At 42.2% G+C, this 13,884-nt stretch overlaps 1 protein-coding gene across 3 annotated transcripts in view; it reads left to right on the forward strand.

Moving 5' to 3' along the window:
* The window catches only part of LOC117354294 (double-stranded RNA-specific editase B2-like), a 134,190-nt gene that overhangs the window by 19,350 nt on the left and 100,956 nt on the right, over positions 1–13,884 (forward strand). For all 3 annotated transcript variants that reach the window (XM_033931538.1, XM_033931539.1, XM_033931537.1), the window contains exon 2: positions 7,328–7,496. In XM_033931538.1, coding sequence (XP_033787429.1) covers positions 7,328–7,496 — 169 coding nt within the window. The remainder of the gene's footprint in view (positions 1–7,327; positions 7,497–13,884) is intronic.

Raw genomic sequence — 13,884 nt, forward strand, 5'->3', positions numbered from 1 at the left:
ACAGCCTAGGACACATTTTCAAAAAATACGTCCAAAATTTTTTTTGTTTCGAAAATCGCCTAACTATACGTCCTGCCGATCTGATCGTCCAAGTCGCTAAATCGTCCATCTTTATACCACATTTTCGTCTAACTTTTCATCCAAGTCAAAAATGCCTAGAATAAGCCCTGTTGGACATCGGAGGGGTCTGCAAAGTGATGGACTGAACACCCACACATGGCACCTAAATAGTGGGGTACCTAACAGGGCACTGCTGTGAACTTCACAAAAAGGGTGCCATGTCTTCTCCTCTCACTACAGCTCCCTTATAGGTCATGGTGAGCCCCCCAAACCACCTCCAGAATCCCCTAGACCCACTTATCTACCACCCTAATAGCCCTTATGGCTGCAGGAGCCACTTATATGCCAGTAAAAAAGGGGTTTGGGGGTGTATAGGGGAGTGCACATGTTTAAGTATCAATGCAGTGATTACAGGGGCTTATGGGCAAGGGTCCTCCTCTCCATGAGTCCCTAACCCACCCTCAAAACAGCTTAAGCCGCCTCTGTGCTGGAAGACTAGGCTTTCCTATGCCAGGCTGCCAGGTGATGATGGTCTGAAGGCTGAATTTTAAAGGTGTGATTAATATTTTTATGGGGGGGGTTGGTGATCACTGGGGTAGTGTGTGGGGGTCTATTTTATGTGTTTGCAGTGCTTATCTGGTGAATTTAGGTGGGTTTTTGTGACTTAGACCATGTTTTAAATGGTCTAAGTCACAATGTTCAAGTTCCGTTGATCCTGGGCTGTATAACTTTCGGTTATACATGCTGTACGACTAAGTCTAAGCTGGCCCATGTCCCGTCCAACTCCCACCCTCGATAATCTTCCTGAAACGCCCCATTTAGCTTTAGTCATTCAGTGGTACTATAAAGACCTAAGTCATTTAAAAATACGTCCAAAACCCATTTTTATTATCGACACTTGGACGTATTTGGACAATGCTCGTCCAAGTGCCGACTTAGGCCGGTTTTTGGATGTTTTTCTCTTTCGATTATGAGCCCCATTGCCCTCAACAGTTGGGCTGAGAACTTTTCAGTGGCCTTCAAACTATCATGTATAATGTTTTATATCCTATATGTGAACTCCGCTGAACCTCGTATAAAAACTTTTCATCAACTCACTTTTGCTGATCCATCCTTCTCCAAAAGGAAGGATCAGCAGAAGCGCATATTTAGCTCACTACCTTGGCGCAAAGACCTGGAACAACCTTCTAAAGATCATCAAGGTTGAACCCAACTACCTTACAGTAGATTTCAAAAGAAGCTTAAGACTCTGCTCTTTGAAAGCATAGTTTCAAGTTTATTAGGATTTTATATACCGCCTATCAAGGATATCTAAGCGGTTTTTACAATCAGGTACTCAAGCATTTTCCCTCTCTGTCCCGGTGGGCTCACAATCTATCTAACGTACCTGGGGCTATGGAGGATTAAGTGACTTGCCCAGGGTCACAAGGAGCAGCGCGGGGTTTGAACCCACAACCCCAGGGTGCTGAGGCTGTAGATCCAACCACTGCGCCACACACTCCTCGCATATTCTCAGTGGACACCTAGCAATTACGGCTAAGCTCTGCAAACTACATAACTTGCATCATACAATACCACATGATCTACCTCATATTCTCCACACAACAGAATCACTCCATTCATATTATCCAATTCAACTGGATTGTAATTCAGTCTACTGTACTGCATATATAATGCCTTCATTATAATTTCTGCTTTGATAGATTCAACTTCACCTTCCCCAGTAACTCCACTTACTAATCTGTTCACCTTATGTTTACTGCTGCACCTCCTAGACATTTTGTGAATCTCTTGAAATGTAAGTAACTGTGAACCTAGATAGGCATAGAATGACCCAGAAATTGTCAATTATATTAAATTAGATTTATAAGGGGCACTTTTACCAAGCTGAGGTAAGCATTAATGCATGCTTACTATAGCTTAGTAAAATGGGGGTAAGTGAATAAAATAATTATGAAATTAAATAAGCACTTCCCTCTTTTTATAGGGCAATAGATTCCTCCCTTTTGCGCACACACACAGAGTCTGATTGGAGGCTCTATAATTCCATGGATCCCATTAAAAGGCCAAAATACTTCCCTATAACTGACAGAAGCTCTCCCTGTTCTAGCTGGTTCCTTGGGGATTGATCTTGTTTCAAGTTTTCAAGTTTTTATTGGCATGTGATGAATCGCCTATTTGAATTACTAAGCGATGAACAAAATTTAAAAAATAGGGTAAATTACATAAAGACAAACCAAATAACAAAATTCATCAATATAATACTAACATGAGTAGGGAGGGAAGGAGAAAAAAGTTACAATTTTTATCTTAGAAGAAATAGACAAGGAAGGAAAAAACAAAAGGGAAAGGGGAGGTTGAAACTTAAGGATATTTAAATTTGAGATAAATTTAAATGTTAAAAGCATCTTTAAAAAGGATTTTTTTTTTAAATGTAAGATCCTTTTCATTTGTGGTTCACATGACTATTTTCCCTTCTCAGGACTGAAGCTCCCTTTCCTCCGAGGCCTGAGTTTTCTTATGGTACGAGACACTGGTGTGCAGGTACATATGCACATGGTTTAGAGAAAACACACTGATCAGAAGCTCTAGCATAGAAAAAGGGCATAGAAAAAGTAGACAGGGACAGATTTTTCAAATTAAGGGGCACCACAAGCACAAGGGGGCATTGGGAGAAATTGAAAGGGGACAGGTTTAGAACAAACGCTAGGAAGTTCTTTTTCACTCAGAGGGTGGTGGACACATGGAACGCGCTTCCAGAGGCTGTTGTAGACAAGAAAACATTAAATGGATTCAAAGAAGGTTTGGATAGATTCCTAGAAGAAAAAGGGATTGGGGGGTATAGATAGGTATAGACCATTGCTCAGGCAATGGGCCTGATGGGCCGCCGCGGGAGCGGACCGCTGGGCAGGATGGACCTATGGTCTGCCTCAGCGGAGGCAACTTCTTATGTTCTTATGTTCAATATACAACATTCTACATTCACCTCCACCACCCTACCCCCCATGTGGATCAGACTAGGGGCTCCTTTTACGAAGCTGCGTTAGGGCATTAATGCGCAGAATAGCGCACGCTATATTGCCCCGTGAGCTAGACGCTAACGCCAGCATTGAGCTGGCATTAGTTCTAGCAGCATAGCGCATGGTGTAGTGCGTGGTAATATCCTGCGTGCGCTAAAAACGCTAGCGCGCCTTAGTAAAAGGAGCCCTAAAGCAGGACTAGAGTCAAACATCTTTATGTCTGCAGTGGATAAACTGAAGGTTATGAGAAGTGCAAAGCTGAAGGGAGCCTGCTGGACAGTAACAGACACACTGAAGAGCGCAGCTGATGCTAGAAAATGGATCGGTGATACAAAAACAAATCTCTTTACATCATTGTATGCCTAATATTTGACGGCTAGGCTTTTTATAGCCAGGATTTCATGTTTGAAGTAATTAACTGTAGTAAAACATCAGCTTTTAGATGTCATATAACCATATAATTTTAGTGCTAAAGTTACAGGACCATAATTAGGACACAACTAATCATATCAATCAATTTCAGAAATCTATTTTTAATTTAGGCTTGTGTAGGAAGGCGATTTATTTTAAGGATTAGAACTACAGCCTCAGCATCCTGAGGTGGTGGGTTCAAACCCCGTGCTGCTCCCTGGTGCCTGGGCAAGTCACCTAATTCTCCACCGCCCCGGGTACATTAGATAGATTGTGAACACACTGGGACAGATAGGGAAAATGCATGATGTACCTGTATGTAAACCACTTTGAGTGTGGTTGTATAACGTCAAAAAAAGTGATCTACAAGCCCCAATCCCTTTCCTTTTAGTTTATTTTCTTGTCTGTGTTTTGTGTTTTTTAAAAACTTTATTTAAGTCAACTTGAAACATGGTACAATCAAGTAACATCAAACATTGTGCCAACACAGCAACAGATACACACAGACTATGAACCAGAGTATGTCTTGCCCTTGAAAAGACATCTGCAGAGAGGTTTGTGTTGGGCTTTAAATATTATGCAACTAGAATGTTTCAGTTCTTTGGTTCACTATATACAGATACTCAATAGACAAGATAAACAGATTCAATAGAAGAGGGGACAAATATAGTGGCCGCAGATTGAGGCATCCAGAAATGCGTGGAGTTGATGCGATGATGTCACATGGATGCATGATGTTATGTTGTTGTCAGCGCATGCGCAAAGGCCCTACAGATGGGCCCTGAGCTGCCAGTGGGGGGTGCGAGAAGGGAAGATGCATGGAGAGGAGAGGTGCTGGTGCCGGCTGATTACCTACAGGATGTGCCTCTCTCCTCAAGAGAGCTTTCCTGTGCTAAGAAAAAAAAATAACAACAGAAAACCAAATACTACTGTATTTTTCGCTCCAAAAGACGCATCTAACCATAAGACACACCCTAGATTTAGAGGAGGAAAACAAGAAAAATAAATTCTGAACCAAATTCTCCTTGCCAGGCTCTACACCCTGTCCTCCCTCTGATTAGTCCCAGCCGACTAACAATTTTTTACATACACCCCTACCTTTTTAAATCCCCTCAAGGCAGGATTAATTCGTCGAGGGCCCCTAGGCACACAAGTACACTGGGCCCCCTGCCCCGCCCCACCCCACCATGTGCCCAGGCGGAAACAGGAAACTGCGTCAGAGGGAAGCTTTGGGCAAGCAGCACCGCTTGCAAAATTTCAGTTCCCGTTGCCTTTCTTACCCACGTTGCTTGCTTGTCTTACTTTCCATTGATGGGGGCGGCCGCATTGCTGATCGTGGGACCCGTATTGCCGATCGGGGGGGCCCGCATTGCCGATCGATGCTGGAGGGGCCCATCGCCGTTTGGAAAAAACAATGTTGGTGCCCTCCTTCATTGGGCCCCCCTGACCATTTCGGGCCCTAGGTACGTGCCTACTGGGCTATTAGTTAATCCTATCCTGCCCCTCCCTCAGTACCTTTCATTTGTATTTATACCTGTCTATTAAAACATTTCTAGGCAGTTGACAAACACTGAACTTCACTAATACCTCCCATTATTATTTTTTTAATATCGACTTTAATGTCACCTTGTTTGTCACAGTGGGTCCCTTCTTCTTCAAGCCCTGAAATAGCACAAACCGCAACTGCAGCAGCCCAGTACTGCTCTCACCCTTCATTTTTGCAAAACCTAGAACTCTGGGGTACCAAGAAACTCTGGCCATATGGAGCTACCTCTTTGCATATGCGCCTCTTTTTCATTTTTTAATTTTCATTCTCTTCCTCCTGCTCATGACTGACACGGTGAATGAGGGGGGGTAACTTGGGTGGAGGTCCCGAAGCTGAGCAAGACCACCGCTGTTCATGCACCGGTGGCTAAAGCTTTACTGCTCTTCGCACCGGCAGAAGGCTGACATGCGTGAATCAGGGCACAACTCAAGCCCAACAGCCTGGACGCTGACGCCATGACCCAATGCCTCAGGAGTGGCTCACCTCTATCCGCCTCTTATTGGCTGTGGAAATGAAGGGTACGGAAATGGGAGGTGGCCGAGCCTCCTCTATTTACCCAGCTTCTGGTGTGGAAAATCCTGGCACGAGGAGTGGAGATCAGGAAGGAAGCGAGCCAGGGGAAGCAGTGTACGAGCAGAAGGTGGAAAAAGAGTTTAGTAATGCGGTGTAGGCTGCTGGGGTATGGGTGAAGAGTAGGTATTGGTCCTTTTTGGTATATTACTAATATCGGCGTAGTTTGCTTATTTTTCTTTGGGGGGTGTTTTAAAAAGGTATGGGGCTGGTAAAAATTTGTATCTTCGCTACATAAGACGCACCGGCATTTCTACCCACTTTTGGGGGGAAAAAAGTGCGTCTTATGAAGCAAAAAATACGGGTATCCCTTTCTAAGTGAGCAGAGCACTTTAAATAAAATAAGAGCTCCTTTTACGAAGGTGCGCTAGCGTTTTTAGTGCACGTACCGGATTAGCGTGCAGGAATGAGGCAGGGACAGGAAAAGAACTCGCGGGGACAGGAAAATGAGTTCCCACGGGAACGGGGAAAAATTTGTCCCCGTGTCATTCTCTACTTCAAGTACTCATGCACTTAATAATAATTCTAATAATTTATTCTTTTATACCGCCAAAGCCATAATAGTTTGAGGCGGTTTACAATGAGAAGTACTGGACAATTAATGAAAAATACAATACAAATCATCAGAAATACATACAAGATAAAAAGATAAAAGATTTAAAACAGTGAATCAGGTTACTTAAAATGTGAGCACTTTTTGTGAAGGACTCATTGTATCTAAAGTTGAATAATGACAATGGAAACTACCTCAGGCATCATTTGGAAAGGTAGTTTAAAAATCCCAAAATTATTATAGCAAAAATTATAACACAAAAAATTAGCCAGTTTACATTTGAAATTTCTTAGTGGTGGCAACAGGTATAAGGACTGTCACGGTTCATAGACAACGGCGCGAAAGACAAAAGCGCACGCCGACAATTGAGCGCAGCGCACGCCACCGCACCGCTCTAAATTACAGTTTTTAGGGGCTCCGACGGGGGTTTTTGTTGGGGAACCCCCCCAGTTTACTTAATAGACATCGCGCCGGCGTTATGGGGGGTTTGGGGAGTTGTAACCCTCCACATTTTACTGTAAACTGAACTTTTTCCCTAAAAACAGGGAAAAAGTGAAGTTTTCAGTAAAATGTGGGGGGTTACAACCCCCCACACCCCCCACAACGCCACCACAACGCGGCGCGATGTCTATTAAGTAAAGTGGGGGGGTTCCCCCCCACGCCCCCCCGTCGGAGCACTAAAAACAGTAATTTAGAGCGGCGCGCGCTGCGCTCAATTGTCTGGGCGCGCCTTTGTCCCAGCGCGCTTTTGACCTGACACCGACTGTCACTGTATATCTATCAAAAATGTCTCTAACAGTTCATAAACCTAAATCATGTATCGGCTCCTTGGGACGTGATTATCATCTTTGCCAGGCAGTAAATGCGCTCCTGCAGTGTAGTTATTGATTGAACCTGTAAACTTTGTCACATGCTCCTTATCTAAAAATTGGTGATCTAATCCGAAACAAATTCAGAAATGTGCTAAGCGGCGCCCAGACGCTTGCATGTTGCTCTCAAAGGCAATTTAATTGTCTCAAACATACCACTGAGATCAGCTCAATTGCCGCAAATGCTTGGGCTATCAGAAATGTAATAAAAGAGCCGTGTTAACCTCTGAGATGATTTGTAAAGTCTGTCCTCTAGCTTTTTTTTAGTTTATTCTTTGTTTTCTTCCCTCTTTTGCAGGTTTGGACCCAAGGCAAGCTCAGGTTATTGCACTGTCTTCAGGTACCAAGTGTATAAGTGGAGAGTATCTTAATGATCAAGGACTTGTGGTCAACGACTGCCATGCAGAAATAGTAGCACGAAGGGCATTTGTTCACTTCCTTTACTCGCAGTTGGAGCTCCATTTAAGGTACATTGAATTTTCTTGGTGCCTATGAAATGTTATATGGCTTTCAGTAGAAAAACCTACCCTGAAGAATATGTCTGAGCCAGGTGACCTTTTATGACACAGATTTCTCAGTCCTCGGTGACCGATTGCCAAATTCTATATAGTCAGCCTAAAGTTAAGCACCCATATTGGCGGGCATGCAGCAAAACTCGAGCCCGCCATCACCAGACTGTTAACCACAACATCTGACCTCAAAGCATTCCGTAAAGAAATCAAAACACTGCTGTTCAAAAAAGTATAAGCAATCTACCTAATCTCCCTCTCCTCTTCCCCACTTACTCCGACCAGGCTCTGCTCACTCCCTGGCACCATACCCTCAATCGACCAATAAAAAACAAAAAACAAAATGAAATGCCAAGAAAGCTACCTGAAACCTAAATCATCCTACCGAAACCGACTATCTACCAACGTATGGAAATAGACTACTTGCTATGTAATGTAATGTAACCTGATTTATCTTCCAATGAGGTAATAGGACAGAGTACAATACTGGGTTTCAAATGGGGCTGGATGACTTCCTGGAAGCGAAGGGGATTACAGGGTATAGATAGAAGGTTACTCTACAGGTCATAAGCGAAAAGCGTATGACAGTTTTAGGGTATGAGCACTATCAGGTCTTGGACCTGAGGGGCCGACGCGTGAGCGGACTGCCGGGCTCGATGGACCTCCGGTCTGACCCGACAGGGGCAATTCTTATGTTCTTATGTTCAATGTTATTGTCTATACCCTTATTCTGTTATTAAGTCTATACCCTCAATCTGTATTCTCCAATGTCATGTACCCTCCTGGAAATGGCCAGTTCTCTTCTTATGTAATCCGCTTTGAACCGCAAGGTACAAGCGGAATAAAAAATCACTAATGTAATGTAATGTAATTGGTTAATAGGCTTAATCAGTGTCGATAATTGGCACTTAACGCCTCACAATTGCTGTTAATTGGACTCAATTGAAAGTTGGGTGCCTAACTTGTTGAAAAATGCAATTCTACAAAACGTAGGCACCTAGTCCAAAGCACCTACCTAAAAGTGGGCGTGGTTAGGGGGCAGAAGGTGGGTGTGTTTCCGAGTTAGGTGCTTCTTTTTGAATTAGGTGCCATTAGGCACCTAACTTAGGTGCAGGTATTTAGGCGAAGAGAACCCTGGCATAAATAGGGTGCATCTAAAGCTAGGAAGCCTAGCATTAAGAACATAAGAACATAAGCAGTGCCTCCGCTGGGTCAGACCAGAGGTCCATCGTGCCCAGCAGTCCGCACACGCGGTGGCCCAACAGGTCCAGGACCTGTGCAGTAATCCTCTATCTATATCCCTCTATCCCCTTTTCCAGCAGGAAATTGTCCAATCCTTTCTTGAACCCCAGTACTGTACTCTGCCCTATTACGTCCTCTGGAAGCGCATTCCAGGTGTCCACCACACGTTGGGTAAAGAAGAACTTCCTAGCATTTGTTTTGAATCTGTCCCCTTTCAACTTTTCCGAGTGCCCTCTTGTTCTTTTATTATTCGAAAGTTTGAAGAATCTGTCCCTCTCTACTCTCTCTATGCCTTTCATGATCTTGTAAGTCTCTATCATATCCCCTCTAAGTCTCCTCTTCTCCAGGGAAAAGAGTCCCAGTTTTGGCGCTAAGCATGATTCTATACAGTGTGCCTAACTTATATAGAATCACGCTTAGCACCACGCTAGTCGGCGTCAATTTTTCAGGTGCCTTACGTACAGTAGATTCAGGGCCTGAGTAGACAAAATGTAGAGGCAAGAGGAAAGATGTTACGTGGGCTGAGCAACCTGTTTATTTTCGGAATTAATTTTGTTGAAGAACTTAATAAAATTACGTTTTTCTATGCCCTTACTTTGCAGGATGCTTTTGTTTTATGCTTGAATACTTGAACGAAGGCCTCCTATAGCGTTTCAGAAATGTGTCTTCTATCATTTGCATGCTCCATCTTAACCCCACTTCTACGAAACTGCGCTAGCTGTTTCTAGCGCAGAAAGCCGCGCTGAATGGCCCACGCTGCTCCCGACGCTCATAGGAACTCTATGAGCATCGGGAGCAGCGCGGGCCATCCAGCGTGGCTCCCCATGCTAGAAACTGCTAGCGCAGTTTCGTAGAAGAGGGGGTTAGTCTAACTAGATTCATAATTGACTGCATTCATATCAAAAGAGCAGTGGGCAATGAGGTCACCGGTTCTCTGTGGACTCCTTTTACAAAGCTGCGATAACCACTAGCACGTGCTTACCACAACTTAAAAGGGCTTACCATGGGACACAGTGAGGTATCTTGCGGTAAATGGCCAAAGTCTGTGTGCAAAAATGTTTCTTTATTTTTCTCTGGGGAGCAGAGAATGGGCATGACAGCTGTAAGGTTATCAAAATAACATGCAATGCGCACCAGATGAACTAATTTGAATGAACATTTAAATTTGTTTTCTTCTGTGCTCAGAGCCTTATGCGAGCATTTTAGATGGCTCCTGTCCCAATCATTGCACAGTTGTGTTGATACGTGCTCAATTGCTGTATGATACGTAGGGCTCCTTTTACTAAGCTGCGATAGCGGTTTAAGCACGCGCTTAGCGCACGTGATATTGCCACATATGCTAACGCCTCCATAAAGCTGGTGTTAGTTTTTTCGCGTAGCGCAGGGCTTAGCACATGCTAATATTTAGCGAGCGCTAAAAACGCTATCGTAGCTTAGTAAAAGGAGCCCTTAATGACTACTAAACAGTGCGAATTCAAAATATACTTATTTGAAAAATCAAAAAACTTAGCTTGTAAAAAGAAGATTTTATGTCTTCTTTTCACCGGTCTTTTCTTTTTATGGGTCCTGATGCGTTTCGCCAAACAGCTGCTTCAGAGAACACTTATGGTCTTATACACACTCTAAACATGATGTCTTTGATTCAAACAGTTCGATACTTCAAGGTTATTACACCTTGCAAAAATCACTGTCCCTCCCAATTGCCCAAAGAGCTCACGCACACTGTATATCTATCAAATTTCTATGCATAAACAATAGACCAGCCAACAACAACACCCACAAAGGTGAAACTTCCTTCAGAACTGCCTCAGGGGTCTAAAATGAGCATAAAAATATCATATAACAGAACATCATGAATACATATCAGCAAAATTATTATCAACAAAATTATCAAAAAACATTTGCAAATAAAAATGGGATCATCCATGATCACCTTTGTGTGTAGATTGTATTTTGTTGATATGTATTCATGATGTTCTGTTATATGATATTTTTATGTTCATTTTAGACCCCTGAGGCAGTCAAGAGCCAAAACAGTCAAAGTTGGGTCATACATCTTGTTGTGTTCATTTTAGACCCCTGAGGCAGTCAAGAGCCCAAGTTGGGTCATACATCTTGTTGAGAATTTATACAACTCCAGTTCTGAAGAGAGTTTCACCTTTGTGGGTGTTGTTGTTGTTGGCTGGACTTTGGGACTTCCTTTCTCTGTTCTCTGCTATGCATAAACAATAACCACAATCTTTTCTCTCTGAAAAATAGTCCTTTACTTTTCAGAAGCACTGAATATCCCACACATATACAGAGAACAATGCATTGTATTAATAATACAAAAGCAAAGGAAATCTTATAACCTAATTTATGAGTCACAGGTGGCTGAATCACCACAGATCATGACAGAAGAAATATGCTTACATAAGTGAGGGATAAAAACTGGGTACAAAGTAAAATATATATGTAGCAGAGAATTCCTATGGCAAAAATCTAGTTCACAGCAAGGCACTATTATGCTGTGCCCACTCTAACACAGGAAAAGAAGGAGAAAGGGAGGCAATATGACAGGAAGAGAGAGACACTCTTAAATCATTCTCAGTAGAAGCAGGTAAAGGTATTCAACTGAAAGATACTCACTGCCCTAAAGGAGAAATGGCAGGCAGTGGCCTAGGTCCATACACTCAGACAGAAAGAGAAGTCTCACCATTCATGCAGAGCATTCATTAGAGAATTTCTATTAGACTGACAGGGAGACAAAGTCCATGCTAGGGGCCAACAAAAATCCCTCTCGAACCTGGGTCCTGGCGCTCCTTTTATTCAGTACTTTTTCTATTTGATGCTGTGGAAGATGGCAATTATCCTTTCCTTTTAGTGTCAGTCATAAAACTCTCAGTTTCCTTTCAAGTGTCAGGTACCCTGCTATAATCTGACAGTATTTCTGACAAGAATGAATACCCTTTCTGATCTTATAAACACGCACATAGTTTTCCCAGGCTAAGAGATAACGGGTGCCTCTAATTAGTGGGGGCCATGAACAAAATAAACCAGACCCTTTCAGCAGGCGTTAGGCATCAGGATGTCCATAATTCTGAGGCCTAGGTCCCATAACCAGATTTACTGCTATCCATGGGAAAAGATGTACACATTAGAAATGGGTTGTGGGAAAAGACATCCCAGGTGTTATTTACTGCTTTACATCAAGGGAAAAACACACAGATACCAGGTAGAGAGGAAATACAAGGCCTGATAAAAAAGGAAATGGCCTGTGCTAAGAAAACCTCAGAGGTAATTTTTCATTGTCCTTAATGGATGAGAACTTCACGGTCCTGCGGTATATAAATTGTTATTATTATTATTATTAACACTACCTCCCCTTTTACTAAGGGCTCCTTTTATAAAGGTGCGCTAGGGCCTTAACGTGCACAATAGCGCGCGCTAAATGGCCACGTGTGCTAGCCGCTACCACCTCCTTTTGAGCAGGCAGTAGATTTTCGGCTAGTGCACGCTAATCCGGTGCGTGCGTTAAAAACACTAGTGCACCTTTGTAAAAGGAGCCCTAAGCTATGGTATATCTATGAGTATCGTAGCATTTAGCGCTCAGGACTGCAGTAGAAGCCTCTACTGTGGCTTAGTAAAAGAGGGCCTAAACTTGTTATCTTTGGAACCGGGTGAATTTTTTTTTTTTTTACCTAAGCCATTGATATTTATATGTTACAAGAGGTAAATTTGAAATTGAGACATTTGTCTTCTAACATTTGCTCTTGTATATCTAGACTCCAAGACTTCGAATGAAGCTGAACTCTACTAAAACCAAATTATTATGAACTGGATCAGAACATCCAGAACTGCCAAATAAAATCTTTTTTGAATACTGGGGCACCATTGTTTATTGAAATATTTACTTGAGTGTTAAGCATAATCCTGGATTCAAATTTTACTTTACAACAACAGATAAATAATTTACTTTTTTCAGTTGCCTTAAGTCAGTTAAACCCCTTTTCTATCAACGTCATTTCATAGTACTTGTTCAGTCAATTGTGTTATTGCAACTGAACTATTGTAATTTAGTTTACTGTGGTATTAGTGCTGGTAATTTGAGAAGATTACAATTGATTCAGAATACCACAGCTCGTCTGATTTATGGCAAATCAAAATTTGAGCATGTAGCACCTCTTTTGAGAAGTCTTCATTGGCTGCCTCTTAATTGCAGGATTAAGTTTAAGAGTGCCTGTGTAACTTTTAAAATTTGTAATCAGTTGAATCTTTAATATCTTTCATTTCTAATTTTGTTAGACAAACTAGTCGTAAATCTACTGATGGACATTCTTTGTTGTATCCGTCTATTAAGGGTATTCAATTTACTTTCTTGTTCCTTGTCTTTTATTGTTACCTCTATTTGGAATGAATTACCAGTTAATCTAAAATCATGTACCTCTTATCAAATCTTTTGTAAATGCCCGAAAGCTTTTCTTTTTCAAACACTTTTAGAATGATAATCTTAATTAATCATTATTGTTTTGCTTTTAATAATTCTTTTGTGAACCGCCTCGAGCCTTTACATTGGCCATGGATGGTACAGTATAACAAGACAAGATTAGATTAGATTCAGTGCAGATAAGAAGCAGACCAAACACACCATGCAAATGGTATACAATTTATTGGAGAGCAGATAAGTTCAAACCTAACACAGTAACATAGTAAATGACGGCAGATAAAGACCTTACCAGTCCATCCAATCTGCCCATTAGTTATACCCATTAAAAATATATGATTAATTTAACTTGTCTCTTCTTTGATATTTCTGGGTCATAGACTGTAAAGTCCACCTGTCTTAGGTTCCAAATGCTGAAGTTGCCGTCCAAGCTCACTCCAGCCTATGCAACCATCCTGTTTGCAGGATATCTTCCATAAAGTCTGGCCAGTAACATCCTCATGTTCCAAGTTAGTGGAGTTCCCATCAATGCCCTCCCCAGCCCAATCTTATACCAAATCATCACATAAGGAACACAGACCATGCAAGTCTGTCCAGTACCGGCCTTAGCTCTTTAATTTACATTCTTTGTTTTCTAATTAGAGATCCTCTATGTTTATCTTATACGCCTGACATAGCCAT

Source organism: Geotrypetes seraphini, chromosome 2 (assembly GCF_902459505.1).
Source record: "Geotrypetes seraphini chromosome 2, aGeoSer1.1, whole genome shotgun sequence".
In the NCBI taxonomy this organism is placed as follows: Eukaryota; Metazoa; Chordata; class Amphibia; order Gymnophiona; family Dermophiidae; genus Geotrypetes; species Geotrypetes seraphini.